Here is a 23,053-nt window from a genome sequence, read left to right as displayed (position 1 = left end):
TATCTGGCTAGAAAAATTAAAATCCTGAAAGTGAACAAAATTTTCCAAAGAAACGTTAACTTAATTTTGTAGATCTCAAGTTATTGACAAGGAGGCATATATATTAAATTTTTAGTGGCTTTGAAAGTTAATATTTGTCAGAAAAGCCTGTAGAGAGGCATTAATTAGATGTATTTGTATTACGGCAATTAGAGTAGAAATAATTTTGCAGTCTGGTTAGAAATGTGACCATTAAGATAAAAAAAAATCATGTCATCCTCCAAAATAGGCCTATACATAATTTATTAATGGAGATATTGCAACTGAAAAAGCAAATATACTTTATTCAGGGACCTTATACCATTAGAAACTGTAGCTGACAGAGGCTCATACTGATGAGCAAAATGGAAGGTGGAAAAAAACACAGCTGAATCTAAAACTCTGGTCCTCTTTTGCTTATAAATAAATATCACAATTGTATATGTATTGAACATAAATTGTCTCAAATCTCCACACAAATATTATTGCCCTCCCCCCCAAAAAAGAAACCTGCAGGAGCTGCAAACAGCTGTGGCTTTCATCGTACCTCAAAAGATTTTGCTACTTAAAATTCCTCTTACTGTGGTTTGGAAGAGTTGATGACGTTTTGTGGATTTGAGAAACCAATTCCTTTAAATCTCCTGCAGTCGGTTCTTGCCCTTCTTTCCTCATTAACATGAAAAAGGCATGAGAGAAACAGGAAGAGGCAGAAGTGCTAGTTTCCAGTCCTCAGTCCTTGAAGCTCAAGTTGAGGTCAGGACGAGAGATACTGAGGTGCAGTTCATCCACTGTGGGACTTCACTACTACCCCGTGACACCCAAACTCCCCTTTGTGGGCTACAACAGCAGCATCTGGAAAGAAATGACCCTGTCTTAGCCATCTGAGAGTAAAGGCCAAAGGGCAGCTGGTGAAAACACCTGAAAGCAACCATATGGCAGCTCAAAGACTATGTGGTCCTGATGTAGGCAAAGGTGAGAACTCCTTCTTCTGGGATTGTGGAAATTGTTGGGGTTTGGGGGTCAGTCAGGAGGCAGGGATGTTCTCTTACTTCCAAAAGAGGGAATTTAGATGAATTGTTATTTACCATTTTAGGAAACTTTTGTTCAGGAATGAATTTCATTCTTGCATGTTTGTCCTTGTAGAAGGAAACAGCACCATTTGCTTCATAAGTGTTTTCTTCTCAGCATACCACAGCTTAGAAATTTGGTTCTATTAATATGAATATCAAATATGTACATTTAAGAGAATGAGACTGTAAAGTGATGGGCACAGGCTCTAAAGAACCCCTGCTGGAGGAAGAAGTGAAAGCATCATTTGTTCCCCTGGTCCCCGGGGGACCCCACTGCAGCTTGGGTAATGAGAATGAGCATTTGTTTCAAAAGTCAGAATCACCTCTCTCCTGACAACCATAATTCCTTTTATTAACCATATTTTACTGAGCATTAAACAGCACAAATCCAAATGATAAAGTGCAGGCCACTGCACAGGCCTGTAATTCAGTTCAGCTTGGGTTTGAGTGTACGGACACACCCCCCACGCTAACACACACAGACACACCCACACCCAGAATCTTGCACATTTTACCATCCTGCAACTATAGCATTTTAGAGAGCCCCATATCTTTAAAAAAAAATAACACCCTGGTGCATATGCATACACACTTTCTTTTCCTGGTCAAATGCAGAAAGTGAGATTTATTTTAAAAGAAGAAGAAAAAAGACTTACATCAATGGGTTTATCTAAAAGGAAGCAAATTAAACAGAGCCATGCTGATAACAGCTGATGCCTGGTTATAATTCACTTCCCTAATGCTGATTAATATATTCACAAACAAATCGAATGTGTTGCCAAAAGAGAAACACTGCTGTTAACACCCCAACAGCTACTGGTTTCAGTTGTGCTTCTCGATCAGGCAAAATGCTCTTTCCCCAGCTCCTAACACTGTTTATTTTGCTTCCTGCCAATCTTGCAAATAATTCGTCTTGCGTGTCGTTTCCTCATAAATGCTTCCTGGTGCTTGATCACTTTGCCTGTGTGGCATTTGATTTCAAACTGCCATTTTACCTTTATAAACATTTAGAACTTTCTAAGCGTGAGGAGAATGCCCAAAAGGCATGCAAAAATGAGGCTGTAATTAGATCAGCAAAGTATGCCTTACAGCCTATCTAGCTTTCTGTGTATACCAGAAATCTCTCTTTGCATCCAATATTGCATTCCCAATCTGGGTGCAGAACAGTAAATTAACATTTACTCCAGCAAAGAGGCCCTGGTATCAACATGTTTAATTTATTATTGTTGCAAAGAACAGTTTTCCCATGATTAGTGAAATAGAATACATATAATATATTTAAGGATCTGCACCCAGACCACAAAAAAGGGGGGTAGGGAGGGAGGGAAGGAGAAAAGCAGAAAATAAAAGAAAAAATAGAAGTAATATCAGTTACCACCTGACTTTTGTGGTTAAAAAATAGAATATGACGTGCAATAGTGCAATTTTCCTTTGCTAGTCCAGCAACGCAAGTCTTAATAGGAAGTCCACTGAGGATTTTCTGCATTTCAGGGTTTAGTTGCGTGCTTGCCGGGGGTTAGAGTTCCTACCAGACTTCTGGCTCTGAGTGGAATCACTATGGCTAGAATCACTTTTATTCAGCCCAAGATGACGGAGCTTCATATCCCAGCGCTGTGAAATTTAAAACAGAAAATGGTCACAAGCACATATTACCAGGGTCATCACTTCTATTATGCTAACAACTGAGTAAGACTGCAAAATCAGATCTCAAAAGCATTTTACTACTTTTCCAAAAGTATAAAATCTATATCCCAGGGTAACAATGAGATGGATGCTATATAAACATAATTCTTTGATTTGAAAAAGCACAAAATTGGCCACTTGTATCAGTAATGCTTTCATATCAAATCTTTAACTTAAAATCTCTAATAAACGGTGACACAAATATACATTGATATCTGTGGGTATTTCCTGAGGTAACATACACAAGTCTAGTACTTCATGGGTGACCAACAAATGGAAGATTTACGTAGAGAATTTGAAGAAAGGGCTACTTTTTATTTTCCTCTCTTATGACTCGTAAAAACACAGCCTTTTAAACCTGTGTGATTTGAGCAGTGAAAAAAATGAAAATGGGGGGGTAGAGTCCCTTAAAAATATTTCCTAAATAATATCTACCAAGTGCAACAAAACAGAACAAAGTTCTGCCCTCATTCTACGTTTTACAAAGCAGACATCACCAATGTTTCTAATAACTACAATCAAGCTTATTAATATTTCATATTAACAATTTCAATAATGTTTACATTATTGAATATAATAATTTAAAAGGAAGTTATATTATGGTATTACAGGTAGTAAATAAGAATAAGGGCTATAGCAGTACTTCTTAAACTTCAATGAATATAGAAATAACTTGGAGATCTTGTTAAAATTGCAGATCCTCATTCAGTGGGTCTGGGATGGGGCCCAAGATTTTCATACCTAACAAGCTCCCAGGTGATGCCAGTGTTGGTCCAGGGTCCACACTTTGAGCAGCAAGGAGCTAATGTCAGATGGCCCAAGTTCAAATTCTAACTCTATCAGTTACCATTCGAAGATTCTTGGACTTACTAGACCTTATCATTTACATATTAGAATTAATTCTAGCATCTGCTTCGTGTTCTGAAGATTCACAGATGAAAAATGTATAAAATTCTTAGTAGATAACAAATTCTCCATTTTCAATTACTGAAATTACTGAAAGTAATTCTTCATTTTAGCACACTTAACTCCACAATCTTATTGGATTTTCATATAAAAAAAAAGTCTGAATTTCAGCTCCCCAAGGCAGGCGAAATATCTTGATTTGAACAACCTGCTATTACAGAGACTTAGGTTTAAAAGAAAATTTGCATTGCAAAACCATAAAAAAGTCTTTATTTAATTCTTGATCTATCCCTGAGAGCAAAAAAAAATCAGCTGAAAAGGACAACTCTTATTTAAAAAAAAAAAACAACAGTATCCTCCACAAAACTCTTTTTTACATCTTCAGAACTGACTGAAAAACTACAGTAATGATCTCAGTAATTCTAGCCAAAAGAGGTTTACCATGCATGGTCTTTAACCCTGAGTTCTGTGTATGAGTTAAAAATTGTTCAAGTTATTTCTTCCCTTCAGCATGTTTAAATCCAGACTGAAAATATAAATGAGTTCACAATAATAACTGTGAGTTCCCTGTAGAAAGCAATGGAAAATATCTTTGCCTTACTAAGAAAAAGGACAAACACGCCATGTGTCCTGGGACTTTACACGATGATAATTGTTTTGGTACCAAAAGAGAAGCGGCAAGCCATGTTATATGCTTTGCAGCAATGATGTTGAAAGCTCTTCCAACTGGTACAGGAATTTAGGACAAATTCCTGTTCTGCATTAGCAAGCAGAAAACGGAATTAAAAGGACAGTAAGAGATTCCAACACACTGAAGAAGAGCTACTTTTTAACAGACACCAAACAAATTGAAAAGAGATACAAGTAGAGAATTCTCATGAGTCTGAACTTGACATACATCTCACTTTTGACAAAATACTGGTGGGGGGGGAGAGCTTTCTGGAGGGTATTTTCTCCCTGCAAAATAATGCCCTCTACGTTTCTTGTAGGTCACTTAAACTGAAATGTGTCTGCTGTGTCAAGTGCCAGGTGTATAAGATAAACTGCCTGGGGGTGTTTAACTTACACTTGTAAATGTTTCCCAAGCCTTCAGACTCAGAGGGAAGAGGATGTATTATGTTTGGTACAATTACCACTCTCCCCTCCCCCCCCTTTCTGCCCACTACACACACACATACACACACACATACGCACACACACACCGTTTTTGATTCTTTGCCCTTCTGTGCATACTACCCACATTCTTTTTGTTGAAACAGATTTGCTTAGTAAGAGGAAATGGAACCTTCTACAATAAGGTGATTTACTGTGATTTTTTTTTAAATGCATCACTTACAGAATCTAAGAGTCTTTGGCTTAAAAATAAAGCTATGTTTCTGCTCTAAGGACCTAATTTGGTCAGATCACTTATATACAGATGAATGCGGCTGCACCTTGTACATAGGAACTGGTGTCTATGCATTGGAACAATATTGGCAGTTTTGAACCCAAGCTTTATTCTCCCCTTCTTCTCTGACTCACAGAACTGCAACTGTTCAAGGAACCAACATATTCAGCTAAAAAAAACTACATTTTCCAGCTTCTCTTGCAGCTAAGGATGGACAGGAGACCCAGTCCTAAGTAAAATTGCTAGGTAGGATGCTTGGAATCTATTTTTACCTCCCTTTTCTTTCTCCCTGAAATGTAGATGTGATGTGGAGGTAGGGCAGCCATCCTGTGACGTCCAGCTAACCTTGAATATGGAAGCAATATCTTTAAAAATGACCGATCCATAAGCTAGATGGAGCCTGGAGCCCTAATGATAATGTGGAGCCACCAGAGCAGGGCTGGCCTAACTACAGCTAGACTTCCCATGGTGAGAAGTTAGACAGCTGTAGTTAGATCTCTGATACACAGAGAATTTGCTCCTTAAGTGAAACAGACATTACAGACAAACTCAGTTCTTGGAATATTAAATATATATGTATCAGGTTTTAATATTTCTCATGAAGTTGAGGGCAGCTATTTTGTTTAAATGACAAATGACTGTCTTTCTACTTTTATTTTCTGTTTATCATTTTGAACCTAAAATTTAGGCTTACCTTAACTTTTTTACCAAGTCGATCCTTCCATTTCTCAGCAATAGAACCTTCCACCAACAGTAATCTATATTTTTAAAGAAGCAACCATTTTTGAAACATTAAAATATATTACTGAAAAGTACAAGGAATCATTGTCAGAAAAACTTACTGTTTATACTAGACTAGGACAGCCAAGTTTTAGAAGAGTAATTGTAACTAATTGGGAGTCATGGACCCCTCTAAGAACAAAGGAAGTCATGATCCCTCTCCCCAGAAAAATGCACGCCCACAAATTTCCCACATATACTTTTGTATCCAATACATGAAATTGAAGGATCCAACTAAAACTGATCTTTAATCCCCCAGAAGGTAGACAGATTCCAAAGTAAGAACCCAGGAGTCATTATTCTGAATCCTTAAGGAGTGAATTACCTGGAGCGTTCCTCATCTTCATAGCCCATGATGAGATACTCTTCATTGACGTTAAGTGGAGGACACAGGCAACCAGAGGTGGTGTAAAGGTTAACAGTGTCCCTTGGAATGTTTACCAGAGAAGCCTTTAAAATCTCCTTCACCTCCACTACTGCAGTCACATCATGGCACTTGATCTTTACTTCTTTAACTTTCGCCCGAATGACTGGATAAAAGACAATAAAGCTGATGCGGTAATATGATACACAATAGGCACCCCATTCAAAAAAGACACATAGGCTCTTTCTAGTCAATTCATATCCACTTAATGCTCAAAGAATAGAGAGGAAAAGTCAACCGTATATTTTCACCTTAGACAGTAGTGAGTGACACACTACACAACACACCTGCCCCCTTAATGTTCAGCCCTGATCCCCTTTGCATGTAAGTTTATATTTGTGTGTATTTGCATGTAAGTTTATATTTGTGTGTATATAAGCATACATGTGTGCATGTATTTCATGGTGAGAAACCATTTAGATAATCAAAGACTGAATCTGGATGTCATTTTCCTTCAAAATTTCATTTTGGATGTGTGTATATGTATATGTGCAGTTTCAATTGTGCCAAGAAGAATTTAAACTATATTAATTTCACTACATGTAAAGACCTAGTACTTAAATATTCTTTGTTGCTTTGTCAGCATTCTTCTATAGGGTCTATTAATAGACTTTCTAAAGAGTTGGGTTTTTCTTTAGTGTCACAAAGTTGTTCTGTTCTACGGTGTTCCCAAGCTTGTTCTTCGATCTTTCCACCTTCCTCATCTTAGCTCAGTGTGCAGACAGCTGTTCCTTTCTTCCTTTGTTTCAGTGTAGATTATCTTTCATACCCTCCTTTAGGTATACTGCATTTTCTTTTTGAATAAAAACTGCTGCCACTCATGTGCTATGGAATGTGGTCTCATATGTCAATTGCATTAATATACCTCTTTCAAGGGATATTCTAGCACCCAACTTATAAGACTCGGCTTGACTTCTCAATATAAAGACAAACTGCCTTAAAAATAATTCAGTTGCAAAGTCAGAGTATTTGACTCAGAATCTAGAAAGTACAGTTCTCCTTCTTTTCTGTATTTCTCTCCTTTGGAAGAGCCAAATTCTTTAGATTCCTACTTCTGGTAAATGAGCTTTTTACTTTTTTTTTTCCTAAAGGGGGAGTTTGAAAAAGCCTAAGAAGAAGCAAAAATGTCAATTAGTAAGAAGCCAGTGGCTTTTGACCAGGCAGCCTCATTGCTCTAGTTCAATATCCATGGATGTTATACAGAGGAAAACACAACATATCCAAATGAATGTACTTTTTGAAAGCCTCTTAGGCATATATCTGTAAACTACTTTCATCTGAGTCCCTTCCCACATATTTTAGGGGTTTTGAACTACAAAGAAAAAAGTAATCCGTGAAGATATAAAGCCAGCTAATAAGCCACTGCCTCCCATCAATGCCCCAATTCCATACAGAAACTTATTCAATAACATTCCACCAGTACAAGGCACATACAATAAAAATTAAGCTACTAATTCTAAAAACTTTAGGACAAAACCTCATTTTTGCTTCACAGGTATTTCAATCTTCAGAGAATTAGTTGTCTCAAGTATGAGAGCTTATACTAAGCAAAATGTAACTGCCCAGCTGTCCCTGCTTGGTGTGATTTGTGAGTGAAGGAGTCCCTTTTTATTAGTGTTCTACTCTTATTTTAACAAAAGATAAGATTGCCCATTTTGAAACGTCATTTGTGAGAATCAGATGATAGATTCACAACGCCAGCTAGCAGACATTTTTGTGCGTCCTGGCTTATGTGAATGTGCTTCATAGCATTCATCAGCTATCACAGATTAGTGAACTGTGCAAACCTTCTCAAACTAATGATTTATTTACCCGGTGTGTCTACTATTTTCATTAGAAATTTTTAGCACATGTACCCACTCCAAAATAAATATCTCTCTACAAGACTTACTTTATTATTCAAGCAATTTTGTTAAAGCTCAAGAGCTTTTAACTGAATTAATCTGAATGAAGCAGAGGTTTTATCTGAATTATCAAATGCTCCCTCCCCCACTTTGTTTTCTCAGTAGACACATGTAGATATTTAAGAAAGACAAAAATCAACATATTTTGGAATTTAAAATGTATTTTCTTTGCAGGGTTTTTCCTTCTGTTTAATCATTTCAGTGCCTGCCTTCCCCAAAGAAGCTCTGAGTAAGCCTCAGACAAGTGAAAATCCTTAAACTATGGGCAACCTAGTTATTGTTTGTCTATGAGAAAGAAATTATCTTTTTTCCATTAACTGTGCTCTGTATCCCATTTTCGGTTGTAAGTTTCACTCAGCTACCTCGTTGCTGATTTTCTCTTCCCGTGACTTGTAACCAGTAGTATTTTACCTTTTAATAAAAATAGCAGCACTAACCACTGCAGCACTAAGAAGGTTGGGTACAGTAAAAATTAATAAGTAAAATAAATATAAATTCAACTAAAATTCCCCAATATAAAATTTCTATCATGCTTTTGTTTTTATATAACCGTACTTAAAAGTTCATGTAACATTTTTCAGTCTTACAAAGCTAACTCCTAAAAATTAAGACTTCCTTTTTCTTGTGATATTCCATATCACTTTGTAGAGGAGAGGGTCCTCGGATGAGCAGCCAGGCTCATCTTAGGTAAACATTTCAACCTTGGAAAGTGTGTCTACCATTGGTTAAGAGAAACTATAGATTCCTCTAAAGATGTTAGTAAACAAAAAATAAAAATTGATTCCATTGAAGAAAAACTTGAGAAACTAGGTATATTTATTTTAAAGAGATTTAACTACACTGAATCTTTTACTTGATACCTTTCAATACACAGTATTCTCAAAGATACCAAAGATTACTCTTACAGAGATTTACCCATTTCTCTCCATCCAATTCCCAAAATTATAAAAGCAGGATAAGTGTGCCGTGTATGTCCCATATTCTCTAAAGTAGGTCATGTAAACTCAATAATAAAGCCCTCATTTTAATAATGTAGGTGCCTTTAAAAATCTATTTAATTGCCATGTTTATTCATTTACTCAGCATCAACAGAGACAGTAACATGAACTTTATTAATCTCATAAATGCCATGGGGGGAAAATCATAATAAAATGCCTATGGAATACAGCAAATACTGATTTGTTCCTTATTTTATCAACTGGAAAACTCTATTAATTGACCCTTTGAAATATAGCGGTAATTGATATTTGTGACTCTGAAGCATCCCAGTACCCAAAAGTAATTCTGAATAATCAAAGGAAAGACAACTTAGGTTCAATAATCATTGATAAAATAAGGAAAATAGAACGTCTCATGGCACAGTTGAGAAAATCACATATGATAGTGTATGGAAACCGCCTAACACGGTACTTGGCACAGAGGCAGCAGGCTTTTTCCTCCTCCAGTTAAATTTGTCAGCTACATTTAGATTGGTAGCTCTTCATTTAATATTTTCTTTATCAGAATACTGCATGTCTAGGTCAGGCTAGATAACAAAACATTTCCTTAATTGAGTACTAACAACTTTTGTGTTACTTTCCAACTCTGTTAGACTGAAGAAACCCAGTTTGATTCTTTTAACCACTCATAACGCACTGAAGTGCTCCTCTGTTTACCCCACTTACTGTTCACCCGTAAATCACAACTGATGACCCATTGCAGCTCCAAATCCTCCCTGGCCTGTCAGAAAGGGAAGAGTCCCTCCCATCTGTTTTGATATGTATCTCTGTGTACTTAATTGCATGGTTCTAAGATGCCAGCAATGCTGCCTGATATGCTTCAAAAAAAATCAAGCATTTGTTGAGAATGGTCCCCTTATGAGACCGTTTAGTTGTTTAGAACAGGGAGAGTTTGCTCTTAAAAGTTGTCTTTGTTGGGGCTACCGTGGTGGTGCGGTGGTTAAGAACCCACCTGCCAATGCAGGGGACACGGGTTTGAGCCCTGGTCTGGGAAGATCCCACATGCCGCAGAGCAACTAAGCCAGTGCACCACAACTACTGAGCCTGCGCTCTAGAGCCCGTGAGCCACAACTACTGAGCCCGTGTGCCACAACTACTGAAGCCCGCGCGCCTAGAGCTTGTGCTCCACGACAAGAGAAGCCACAGCAACGAGAAGCCTGCGCACCCCACCGAGCCCCAACTCGGGGCAACCAGAGAAAGCCCGCGCACAGCAATGAAGACCCAATGCAGCCAAAAATATATCAATTAAATAAATCAATTTCAAAAAAAGTTGTCCTTGTTTGTTTTTAAGCCTCATTCTTATTTACACACACACATACACATCCTTTCTTAACTCAGCAGTTTATAAATCAATCATGAAGTTATCCTTACCATAGTTGTAATTGTTTCGGAAATAGGTCTTCTGTGTAGCTCTGATAGGTTTACATTTGCAGCGTTCTAAAAAATATAACATTTTATCTATTATAAGCAAAACTTCAACATCAGCTTTCTTTTGTTTATGCATATTTTTTGGTAATATTAGATCCAAGTTCGGTAGCAAGGAGGCTCTTAGTAATTTTACGTGTCTGGTCTCTTTCTCCTGGAACTACATTCACGTTTATTCTAGATACATAGCCTCTCATTCAGTGTCAAATGCTCATAAGTTCCATTCTCCAACAAACCACCCAGATCCTGAGGAAACACTTCATCACCATGCAGGAGGAGAGCATGACTCCAGAGTCCTGAAAGAGACATGCTTAGTGCTTGTGGCAGAAGAATCAATGCCAACTGAGAGGCAATTTATGCTTATGCTCAGGTACCTGGTTTACCCCTGTGCAAGACCACTTGCATTCATAGACATTTTACAGATTACACAGCACCCCTCCAAATATTAGTTTCCGGATCTAAAAGCAACTCAGTGAGATAAGCAGGTATTGTTATAACCCAGTGAACTTATTGAAGAGGCAGGAGTTCCTTCTTTTTTATTTAATTTTTACTTTTTAAATTTTTAACTGAAGTATAAATGAGTTACAATATTATACTTGTTTCAGGTGTACACCATAGTGATTATCATGACTACCTTCTACAAGCAGAATAACTGCTATTAAACTCAATGGGATTTTTATGTTTATTGGTGGAAATTACTAGATACATATTTCAAAATAAGAAGTTCTGTGCTTTTTAAATATCTGGTGAATGGTGACCAGAACACATATTCTATGTGACATAATACAGGTGTATGTAATAAACGTAATTATCTCAAAATGTTTCATGTATTGGATAAATCATTTAACATCTTGGAGAGTGGATTACTATATTGTTTATAGATTACTATATTGTTTATAGATTACTTAGTTAAGAAATATACAGGGCTTCCCTGGTGGCGCAGTGGTTGAGAGTCCGCCTGCCGATGCAGGGGACACGGGTTCGTGCCCCGGTCCAGGAAGATCCCACATGCCGCGGAGCGGCTGTGCTTGTGAGCCATGGCCGCTGAGCCTGCGCGTCCGGAGCCTGTGCTCCGCAACGGGAGAGGCCACAACAGTGAGAGGCCCGCGTACCGCAAAAAAAAAAAAAAAAAAGAAATATACAACATATATACATCATACACCATAATATATATACATCATAGTAAATTCTTAGTCATTAAAGTCAATATAAAAATAGGAAATAATACACAATTACCTTAGAAAGCATTTTACTTTATGTAAAGATTTCTTTAAAATAGTACCCCTGAGAAAGCTTCATTTAAGATGAAATGCTATGTGTTTCTTCTATTTTCACACAGAAAAAGGAAAAACAAACACATGAACCACAGAAAAGAAGCCAACAAAAAATTTTTGTTTAAAAAGTGTTTTATGTTAGCATGGAGACTAATAAAAGGCAGAAGCTTTCCTTGACCATTTGACATTGTGTTTTCTAATCAAAATAAATGTTATTTCCAGTTGAACTCACAGATAACATGCTTTGAAGTAGTAGTCCCAAGGGATGTAACACCTCACTACCGCTTTTCAATTCTAGAAATAAGCGTCTCTACTGGGGACAGGGGCTGGTCTCCAAAGCAGGAGCAGCAGCACTGTTGTTCTCATCCAGGAGAGAAGTGAGGATGTCCTCAGTGCTACATACAGCAATTCTCTTGTTTTTCAGATAATTTTTAACACTATTTTTGTGGAAGAACAATCTCAGCCCAATACACCATATGTAACATCAGTGCTGGTTGCTCTTTTGAAGAAGACTCTTCAAAAAATAACTTTCTTATTAGCAAAACATTTGTATTCCCATTTAAAACAGAATAGAAAGTTATCTAGTTCTATTGTTTTATTTTGTACCAAAATATTACACATTTTTAAAAGAGAGATATTCTTGAGATTGATATTATTTCTGAAGAAATATATGTTATGGTCTTTGACTTACAAATTATCCTCACCCATATATAGATATGGATTTATGCTTTTCTACCTCTTTATATTTTTTTAATTAAAAAAAATTTTTTATTGGGGTATAGTTGTTTTACAATGTGATGTTAGTTTCTACTATACAGTGAAGTGGAGTTCCCTGTGCTATACAGTAGGTTCTTATTAGTTATCTATTTTATACATATTAATGTATATATGTCAATCCCAATCTCCCAATTCACTTATGCTTTTCTATCTCTTTAAAAATAGATATTTATTCATTAAAAATAATGAATGTAGATAAATTATCTACATATTTGTAGTTCTTCAGAAAATTGCACATGTTCTAATAAAAAATTCTTGGCAAAAATACAACAGCTGTTACTGGATTGCATCTAATATGATGTTGTTACCATATAACTTTGCTTGAAGCATAAAAAATGGATTCCAAAACACTTTCCAGGCAGAGATTTTTCAAAAAAATTATATCATAAAACAGTTTAGGAAGATTTCAAGTAGGTGTTTCCACAACCATAGGTACAACTACATGTATTAGCTAGTCTCTTTCCTAATAGCTAATGACCTAAGCAATTATTTTCTTGGGACTAAATTTTGTTCCTCCTCAATGCACTTGTTTCTCCTGCTGGCCTCAGAGGTGGCACTGCCATACTATATGTTTGAAAACTTTCCTATGCTCCAAACCTTAGCTCTTGCTATCAGCATATATCTGTCTGGTTGAAGTAACTATTAGCTCAAAAAATAACAGAGTAATAAGGAGGAGTGGAACTTTATATCCACAAGGCTCAAACACAGAAGAACTTTCACTTATTTATGCTAACTCAACTCAAACATTCATATCTGAAGGTTTTCATGAAAAGTGTATCTTAGATCAACATATCTGGAAGATTATCCCTTTTCTAAAGTATTTCTACCCACATCTACATATATGTCTCCAAAAGCCCAAGAACTGGGAAATGGCCAAAAAAAAAAAAAATCACAGAGGAATACACTGCATGCATTATTTACTACATTTTTTTGTACCAGCCACCCTAAATCAGACTGCAACAGCTTCTTTTTATTTTACTACCAATAGTTGATTTCTCAGACTTTTTATTGGGCCAGTAGCATTATCATCATATCTACTTTAATTCACCAATAATTTTGCCACTAGTGTCCCTTCCCCAGCTTGCCAATGGCACAAGGTCTTATTTTTTCCCTAAGTGGCAAAGTAAAATCTATTATTTTACTGAGCTTTGCACAAAAGACCACTAGATATTGATTTGCTTGCATTCCACTGTTGAGAAGAAAAACATGTAAAGGAACTGCCTTGGTGCTCTTATCTAAGGAAAAAATACGACAAAATTTAAAGGAGTTGGCTGTGACACAGTAAAGAAGTGACAAGGAGTCCTTCTAGTGTGGGGAAAGTTTTAATATTAGCAATTCATTCACCTCAAAGTCTAGAATTAAATATAACCTGAATCACAGGACAACATGCAGTCCTATATCTCAGAAGCATCTGTGGAGCACAACCAGGAAACTGTCTTGGGCAGCTTTCCCTCATATTCTCTAGTTAGATTCTCTCAGCTACTCTTCTAGAATCCAAGATCTCCTACTCCTCTGCTAATGAAACTGAAAACTGTTTATTATCCTAGTATGAACATGAGTTTACCACCCTAGAACACATAGGAGTTTGTGAAATTAATATGCCCAGTGTTGCACAGAACCTGGTCTGCAATTCAGGGGAGCTGCCCTATGGTGCACTGCAGTGCCTGAGCCAGGAACAGCTTCACTGTCTCAACACTGGGGCTTCTGAGAAACATAGTCCCGAGTAGAAGTCATCACATCCTTCTTTATTCATTTTTTTACACATAAAAAAAGAATCAGCTCATTTATTGCAAATAAAGACAATAGGCTTTTTTAAAGGGTTCCATGATTTTACAAGTCTAAAAATTATAAGTACCTAACAATTATGAAATTTGATACTCACCAGACCTTAACTATTCAAGGCAACCTTGTTTGAGTTCAAGCTTAAGTATGATATGACTTTCTAACTAACCCTGACCTTTGTTTGAAATTGACTTCTGTTGGGTCTTCTCCAGAGCTGTAAGACTATAATTAACTTTGGCAGATTCCAAAACCCCTATAACCTTTCATGTACCATGACTTTGGAATACTACCATCTGTTAGTGAGTACTTTTCTGCTTTTTTTTTAGGAAAGGGCCTTAGATCTGTGCTCAAGATTTATTTTCAAAAAGAAAATACAATTCCATTTGCATTACAATTTCTATTATAACTCTTTCAAGACTGACTCTAATCAGATCAGAGTTTAAGTAATTTTAATTTGTACCAAATGAACTATATGTTTTATATTTGACCCTGAAAGCCCACTTGTCCACCTTCACTCCATTTTAAGACACATAGGGGCAGACCACAACAATTTTTAAAACAGATGTAAAAAATAAAATGTTATGATCCTTAACTATGACTTCTTTACTGAGATCCAGATCTATATTTTCAATTGCCTATAAATGGTGTCCATGAGCAAGGCTTGAGTAATTTTAAACATATGTCAATGTCCATCACACCATAAACTTGTCTTTTTTCTATAGAAATAGCGTTTTCTGACTCTACAACCCTGGGATAACTATGCTTCTCTAAATATAAGATGGAAAAGGAAAAGAGAACTAACATTTGTTGAACCCTTTGAGTCACTTACATATCATTCATTCTACAAATATTTATTGGGTGTCTATTACATGCCAAACTCTGTGCCAGGCATGTAGGACACCTGATGAGCAACAGACAATTCAGAATAGGATACAGACATTGAACAAATAATTACACACGAAATAATTTATTTTCATATGTAATACATCCTATGAAAGAAAAGTACAATGTGCAGTGAGAACATACAATTTGATGACCTAAACTAGTCTGGTCTTCAAAGTCCTCTGAGGAAATGACATTAAAGCTTGAAACCTGAAAGATCAGCTGTAGCTATCTAGGCAGGAACTACATCTTTATACATAAGACAGTGAAGAAGAAGACCATAAAGGAGACTGAGAAGGTGCATCCAAAGATGGGGAAGAAATACAGGAGAGTATAGAGTCAAAAAGCTGACAGAAGATGGTGTTTCAAGAGAAAAGGAGAGCTCTCTTTGAGGAGAGCACCCTCAAAGCTCAGATGACTTAAGAGAGAAGGGGGTCCTTTAAATTCAGTTGGCAAGGGGACTTCCCTGGCAGTCCAGTGGTTAAGACTCCGCGCTTCCACTGCAGGGGGTGTGGGTTTGACCTTGGGGAACTAAGATTGCGCATGCCGGGGGGCCAAAAAAAAATTTTTAGTTGGCAAGGAAAAGACGGATGAAAGCCAGAGGGACACTCTATCCACTGCACAAGAAGAAAAAGGAGAGAGGCTTTTACTTTCTCATTGAGGGATGAAGTCATCAGCTGCTGGGAATGAGAGGCTAAGAGAAGCAGGTTATGGAAGAGTAAGGAGAGAAGAGAAAGTATAAAACAGTTATTTTGGGCTTCCCGGGTGGTGCAGTGGTTGAGAGTCCGCCTGTCGATGCAGGGGACATGGGTTCGTGCCCCGGTCCGGGAAGATCCCACATGCCGCAGAGCGGCTGGGCCCGTGAGCCATGGCCGCTGAGCCTGCGCGTCCGGAGCCTGTGCTCTGCAACGGGAGAGGCCACAGCAGTGAGAGCCCCGCGTACTGCAAAAAAAAAAAAAAAAAACCCCAAAAACTAAACAAACAAAAAAACAGTTATTTTATTGCGTGGAAAGGCAAACTTTCTAGAGAAACATGGTAGGAATGCTAGGCAATGTTAATCATGTATTTGAATTTTGTCTTGAACTTAAAGTAAAACCAGTCACCCTAGCTGAGTAATCTTCTCCAGCATCAGGAGTTGAGAATTTGCCAGGTGACTAAGGCAGAAGAAAAGATAGCCAAGGGAATTGAGAGTATTTTCAAGGGAATGATTATTACAATAGACCATGAAATCTCAGGTAGACAAGGAGGTTAGGGTTGAACAATAATAGTAAGCAGTATATGATGAATAGGTAGTCCCAGTGGAGTAACATTTTAGCAGTGATGATACTAAAGCAAATTTGCTGGAATGAAAAGAGATGGTAGGCAAAGAAGTGGATACTTGAAATTAAGATTACAGAGCTGGCACCACTGCTAGATGGCAAGGTACAGAATGTGCCCATGGAAGTGGATGGCTGTGATAGAACAAACAGGTCAGTGAAGTGAAGGAGTCAATGCACTAGATGGATGATCTACTTTATCATCAAAGTCATCAAAATGGCAACAGGGATGGGTGCCATTATGGAACATGTACAGATAGAGCTTAGTGCAGGGTGGGCAATGTATCATTTGGCCTTCTGGAAGTCAGTTTCACTACCCTTCTAGAAAAAAAGAGATGGTGAAACATCCCTAGATTCTACCCCTAGGACCACCTTCCCTCTTCCCAAAATTACAAGTCATGAAATGGACACTGTATTGAAAATCTAGAGGACATTATTATTCCTGGTGCAGTAAAAAAAACTAAAACAAACAAAAAAACAGAACCCTAATGTCCTGATCTCAATAATGAAGGAAAAATTTTAAAAAGAACAACAATGTATCTCTTACAGAATCAGGAACCATGTTGATCTGTACCACTAAGAAGATCTATACCACTGAGGCAGAGTCCAGGAAACACCATGGTTAAAAGGATAGACTTTTATTGTGAGACACATCTGGGTTTGAATGTAGGCTCCATCTCTTACTATTTTTGTAACTTTTAATATCTAAAAGGTGGTATCTTGCAGAATAACTGAGAGAATTAAATGAGATAATACACATAAAATACCTTTCACAGTACCTAGCACACCACGGCCCATAAATATCAGATTTATTTTTGCACAAGATTCACTGGGAATCCTAATCCTTCATTTGTAAAGACCATTTAATGAGTAAGATAAGCAATATTTTCCCAAGGCTCCTTGCCACCTACAGAGCTGTGGTGCCTACCAAAAGTAAGCAAAGCGATCAGATTTTTTTCAGTAGTGCCTGACTCTGCTATTTTGATTCAGGTACACCAAGCTAATTTCTTTCCTGATGTAGGAAGTCCATTTGAACTATCATGTACACATCCAAAATTTGAAGGATCAAACTTAGCGAGCCAAAATGATCATGTATGTGGCCATTCTAATAAACATTAGTGCTAAAGAGTATGGCAAAATTAAGGGCACATGAGTTTAAATCCTATCTCTCTCCCTTCCTACTTATGTGGCCTTGGGCAAGTTACAAAACCCATTTCTAAACTAATGCTGGCTACCTCAGAGGGTTACTGTAAGAATTTAAAGAGTAATTCACATAAAGAATTTGGCACAGAACCTGGTACTTAATCACTCATTGGATGTTAGCTAGTAGTAGTAGTAATATATAAGCAAACCAAAAAGATTGGAAGGAAGATACTTATGCAAATTCAAGAGCAGTTTATGAAACAGAAGAGATAATTTTCTAACAAAAAAATGATCTATAAGTTTGAGGATTAAAAATTTGCTAAATTTTTTCCTAGAGATAGAAACTTAATTTAGATTATTACATTTAGTTTGGGAGGAACTGTATAAAAAGAATAGAATTTAGAAATCATATTGGTATTATGCTCACACAAAGGCATACTATTTCACAGTAAAATGATACACAGAACTAAATGGGTAAATCTCAAAAGCATTATACAAAAACAAAAGCAGCCAGTCACAAAAGAGTACGTACTGTATGATTCCACTTCCATGAAGCCGAAGAACAAACATTAATTTATGGTAATAAAAATCAGACCTATGCTCACCTCATGGTGGGGTAGGTGATTGACTCGGCACAAGGGAATTCTCAGGGGTGATGGAAATGTTCTTTATCTGGATCTGGGTGATAGCTACATGGGTATATACATTTGTCAAAAGTCAATGTGCCATAGACTTAAGAACTGTGCATTTTACTGTAAGTACCATTGACATAAAAATTCATACTTATATGAATTCCTTTCATTTTTCCATAAATTAAAGTGTCATGACTTAGCAGCTGTTCATTACATGTTTAAAATAATATTTATTTCCTAAACATATACATTGGGCAAAGAATATCATATTAGGTTCTATTTTGGATTAGAGCAGTATGTGGAAAATGCAATGAAGTTGATTGGTGAACTCAGGTAATATAATCAGGCTTTAAAAAGCAAAACTAACATTTGCTTAATTTAGCTCAAAAAACAAACCTCGAACATTGTAATAAAGGTCTCAATTCGTAGTAATTTGCACTTTGTAAAGGGGAATTGCTTAAGATTGAGGGAACTAACACTATATTAATATGAAAAGGAAATTTAGTTTTATTCCTTTAGGATTTATGTCACTGGAAATTTTAAAATAAACTCTTTCAGAAGGTTTCTGGATCCACAAGTCATTCAGGACATACAAAATGTAGAGAACCAATGTGATATGCCTGTTTTCTCCTGTGAGATCTGAAATGTTTGTTTTGTGATATATAAAAGAGGTCAATTAAGAGGGAATTCCCTGGCAGTCCAGTGGTTAGGACACTGCGTTTTCACTGCCAAGGGCCCTAGTTCAATCCCTAGTCGGGGAAATAAGATCCCCGCAAGCTACTCAGTATGGCTTAAAAAAAAAAAAAAAAAAGGTCAATTAAGAGAAAAGCAAAGTGGGTCTTTCAGAACATCATGCATCCACTCAATGTCAACCACACAGAAAAGAGGTGGGAGAAAACGGTAGTGCAGTCAACTGTTCACTCCTTCACTCCCTCCCTGTTCTTGGCATCAAGTATGCCTGGTACAAGGGGTGGTCATTAAATTTTTGATGAATGGTGGGTGGATGGACTAATAAGTTTATTGGTAGATGGACTATGAAGTTTCAGTACTGGGGATCTGGGAAAACAATGGTGCCACATACTAAAACAAAAGTTGCAAGGAGTAAATTTTTAATGAAAAGAAAATTATTAAATAATGTAGTATTTGAAGTACAAATAGGCTGCCCAGGTGGAAGTGTTTACTGGAGGAGAAATGTGGAACTCTACCTGCGAGAGTGAACAGAACTGTCACAAGAGTGATAATTAGGCCTATGTGGCTGAATGACTTCCAACAGGAAGAACTTATTGTAAGGAGAAGCAGAGGTCAAGCACAGAAACTTGGGGAATGCCCATAGCTGGTGGACAGAAGGAAAAGAACTAGGACAATTTGGGTAATAGCTCAGGGAGAAGAATACTTAGGAATAAGTATTAATCAAAAGTGTCCAGGGACTTCCTTGGTGGTGCAGTGGTTAAGAATCTGCCTGCCAATGCATGGGACACGGGTTCAATCCCTGGTCCAGGAAGATCCCACATGCCATGGAGCAACTAAGCCCATATGCCACAACTACTGAGCCTGCGCTCTAGAGCCCGTGAGCCACAACTACTGAAGCCTGCGTGCCCTAGATCCTATGCGCGGCAACTACTGAGCCCACGCACTGCAACTGCTGAAGCCCACACCCTCTAGGGCCCGTGTGCCACAACTATTGAGCCCACGTACTGCAACTACTGAAGCCCTTGTTACCTAGAGCCCATGTTCCACAACAAGAGAAGCCATCGCAATGAGAAGCCTGTATACCGCAATGAAGAGTAGCCCCAGCAAAACTAGAGAAAGCCTGCTTGAAGCAACAAAGACCCAACACAGCCAAAAAAGAAAAGTGTCCAATACTGGAAAGCAGTGAAGAAAGCATATATTTGTAAGCTACTATATAATTACAAAATACGATTTTTATCTAGCCTAATTTTATTTTCAAATAAAGGGTAGAAGTTGCCTCAAGTTAAGTCAGCCTCTATAGTCAGTATACATTTGCACCAAAAGAAAAAAAAATTGGACTCCTTCCCAAAATTAGTAGGAAGCCAAAGGGGAGGAAATAAATTTGGAGAAGGAAAGAGAGAGAACGGGTCTATACTACCCAAGCTAGGCATTGGTCATCCCAATAAAAGGGGTGGGGGGGGCGTTGCCACGGCAGGCCTGGCAGGTGCAGGCAATCAAGAATCAACAGTTACTCAGCTGCTCAGAGGAGTTTCTCAGAAGCACCTTTGAAAAAGGGTCAGGAAGGTATTAGTGAAAACTGGGAGAGTACCCAACTTAACATCAGCAGATATTACTCATGTTTCCCTAATTTGAAAATATATCAGATATGGGACTTCCCTGACGGTCCAGTGGTTAAGACTTCGCCTTCCAATACAGGCTGTGCAGGTTCGATCCCTGGTTGGGGAGCTGGGATCCTATGTCCCTCCTGGCCAGAAAACCAAAACGTAAAACAGAGTCAATATTGTAACAAATTCAATAAAGACTTTAAAAATGGTCCACACCAAAAAAAAAAAATCTTAAAAAAAATTTTTTTAAAAGAAAATATATCAGATATATACCAGAATTCAGCAGTCAATATGATCTGATTTTATATTAAAAAAACAGACCCAGAATAACAGGTTAAGTGATTTGGTCATGCTTACACAGTTAATTAGTGTCAGAATTTACTAACTATATCACCTCTTTGGGGAAATTTATGTTTTTCAAATACAAAAGCTCATAAATTGGTCACCATCACCAAGTAGAAAACTGGGGCAGGGGGGGATTCTTTTTCAGAATTGTTTTAATAAACAACATATCTTTTCATTGCACCGTTTGAATACTTGCCTTAATTTTCTGTGTTGATTTGACAGACGAAGTGACTCAGCAGAATAGAATTAAAATTGTTTTTCTCCATATTCCATGTTATGGAAACTAGAGAGAATGTACACCTTATTATGATAGTGGATTTACAACAGCAAGACACACTCACAAACTGGAAGCTGCTCAGACATTCACTATCTCCCAAAAAAGAAGACTGTTAGGCTTTGAGGCAAAGGATAAATTAACTGGAGAGAAAGAATTTCATTTCCAAATTCCAGACAGAAACAGCTTGACACTTTTGAAAGAGGGGTTATGAGGGTTACAATGTTTTTGTGTCTTCCTCATTTCCTGCTTTATCATAATCAACCTCAGCTGTTACATTACTCCAAAGCACAAAATTTTGAGTGTGAACAAATTTTCTTTTCTTTTGGAACATGTGACTATGTCAGTGTGTTTCTTCACAAGCAAATGAGCTTGGTTTTGCCTCCCTGTTAATTTGTTTTCATCACTCCCATTATACCAGGGGACAGGAAAACATTCATAAAAGAGAAACAGTAAACACTGAACCCTGGAACACTGTATTCATTCTAGGTAGTTTTACACATTGAACTATCTTTGTGTATGAATTTATAGTGTCATTAATGTCTTCTCTCTTTCACACACTGAAGTGCTATATTATTCTAACCATAAGTTCTACACAAATTGATAGCACATGCATGCGCTTGGCCTGAAATTTTGACTCACTAATTGTACTATACACTAATGAGGTTTTCTGTTTGTTTTCAGCAAACATGAATAGCAGGAGTGATCCTTAAAACAGCACCACTACTGGACACCAGTGATTTCCAGCTAATTTTATGACATTATAAGAACACTCCATTACATTAAAAAGGTAACAACATAATTCTAAATAAATCATTTTAATTCACTTGTGTTTTTTAAAAGATAAATGTTTGCTTGGTGCACACTGCCTCAGGTCAAATACCTGTCACTCTGATAAGATTCAGTGGAAATCAACAGTGAAAACCCTTCCAATCTAATGAAAATTGATGTTTCAAATTTATTTACAACTTACTAAAGATTCCACTTCCACCTATAAGACACCTTACAAGGCAGTACATACAGACCCAAATCAGTGCACATTGCTATTTCCAGAAAGTAAAAAAATAAGTATACAGTAACTAATTGTAGTTGTAAAGTTCCTGCAGAAACAAATGCAGCATTAGTCATAGTAAAAAAAACAAAACAAAACTAGAAACAGCGCAAACATCCAGGAACATTAGAATGAATAAATGAAGTGTGGTATACTCACATGATAGAATACTATACAGCAATGAAAATTTAGAAGTTCTGCTAATGAAGAACAAAGGAAGCCCCCCCCACACACATGCAAACACACACTATATATATTAGGATTCCATTCATAAAAGTTGAAAATCAGGCAAAATTAATCTATGCTGTTAGAATTTCTGCTAGTGGTTACCTCTGGGAAGAAAGGTGGAAGTAGTGGTTTGGAAGAGGCACAGGGAAGTGTTTCTGGAGTGCTGATAATGGTATACATCTTGATCTGTGCAGTGGTTACATACAAGTGTTTACTTTGTGAAAAGGCACTGGGTTGCACGCTTATGATTTGTGTCTTTTCTGTACGTATGCCATACTTCACTTAAGGGTTTATTTTATGGAAAAATGGAGTAAGTAGACTCCATCATGTCTCTCCCACTGAACACAGTTATAAAACAGAATGCAAGATGTTGCTACTTAAGGACTCTGAAAAGTAAACAGTAGCAGGAAGTTTGAGGAGAAGCTCAGTACCATCAGACTGATAGTGGGTTCATCATTAT

General features: G+C 37.2%; 1 protein-coding gene across 1 annotated transcript in view; it reads right to left on the bottom strand.

Moving 5' to 3' along the window:
• Positions 1-2,504: 2,504 nt before the first annotated feature.
• Positions 2,505-23,053, bottom strand: part of FRZB (frizzled related protein) — a 32,316-nt gene continuing 11,767 nt past the window's right edge. Inside the window, exons 3-6 of the mRNA XM_081242180.1 lie at positions 10,542-10,607; positions 6,170-6,374; positions 5,759-5,822; positions 2,505-2,699 (exon numbers count right to left, since the gene is read on the bottom strand). Of these exons, the coding sequence (XP_081098306.1) occupies positions 2,583-2,699; positions 5,759-5,822; positions 6,170-6,374; positions 10,542-10,607 (452 nt within the window). The 3' untranslated portion in view covers positions 2,505-2,582. The remainder of the gene's footprint in view (positions 2,700-5,758; positions 5,823-6,169; positions 6,375-10,541; positions 10,608-23,053) is intronic.

Source organism: Mesoplodon bidens, assembly GCF_964165515.1.
Source record: "Mesoplodon bidens genome assembly, chromosome: 8".
NCBI classification, from domain to species: Eukaryota; Metazoa; Chordata; class Mammalia; order Artiodactyla; family Ziphiidae; genus Mesoplodon; species Mesoplodon bidens.
Note: the sequence above shows the minus strand (reverse complement) of the source record. Positions and strands in the feature narration are given on the sequence as shown.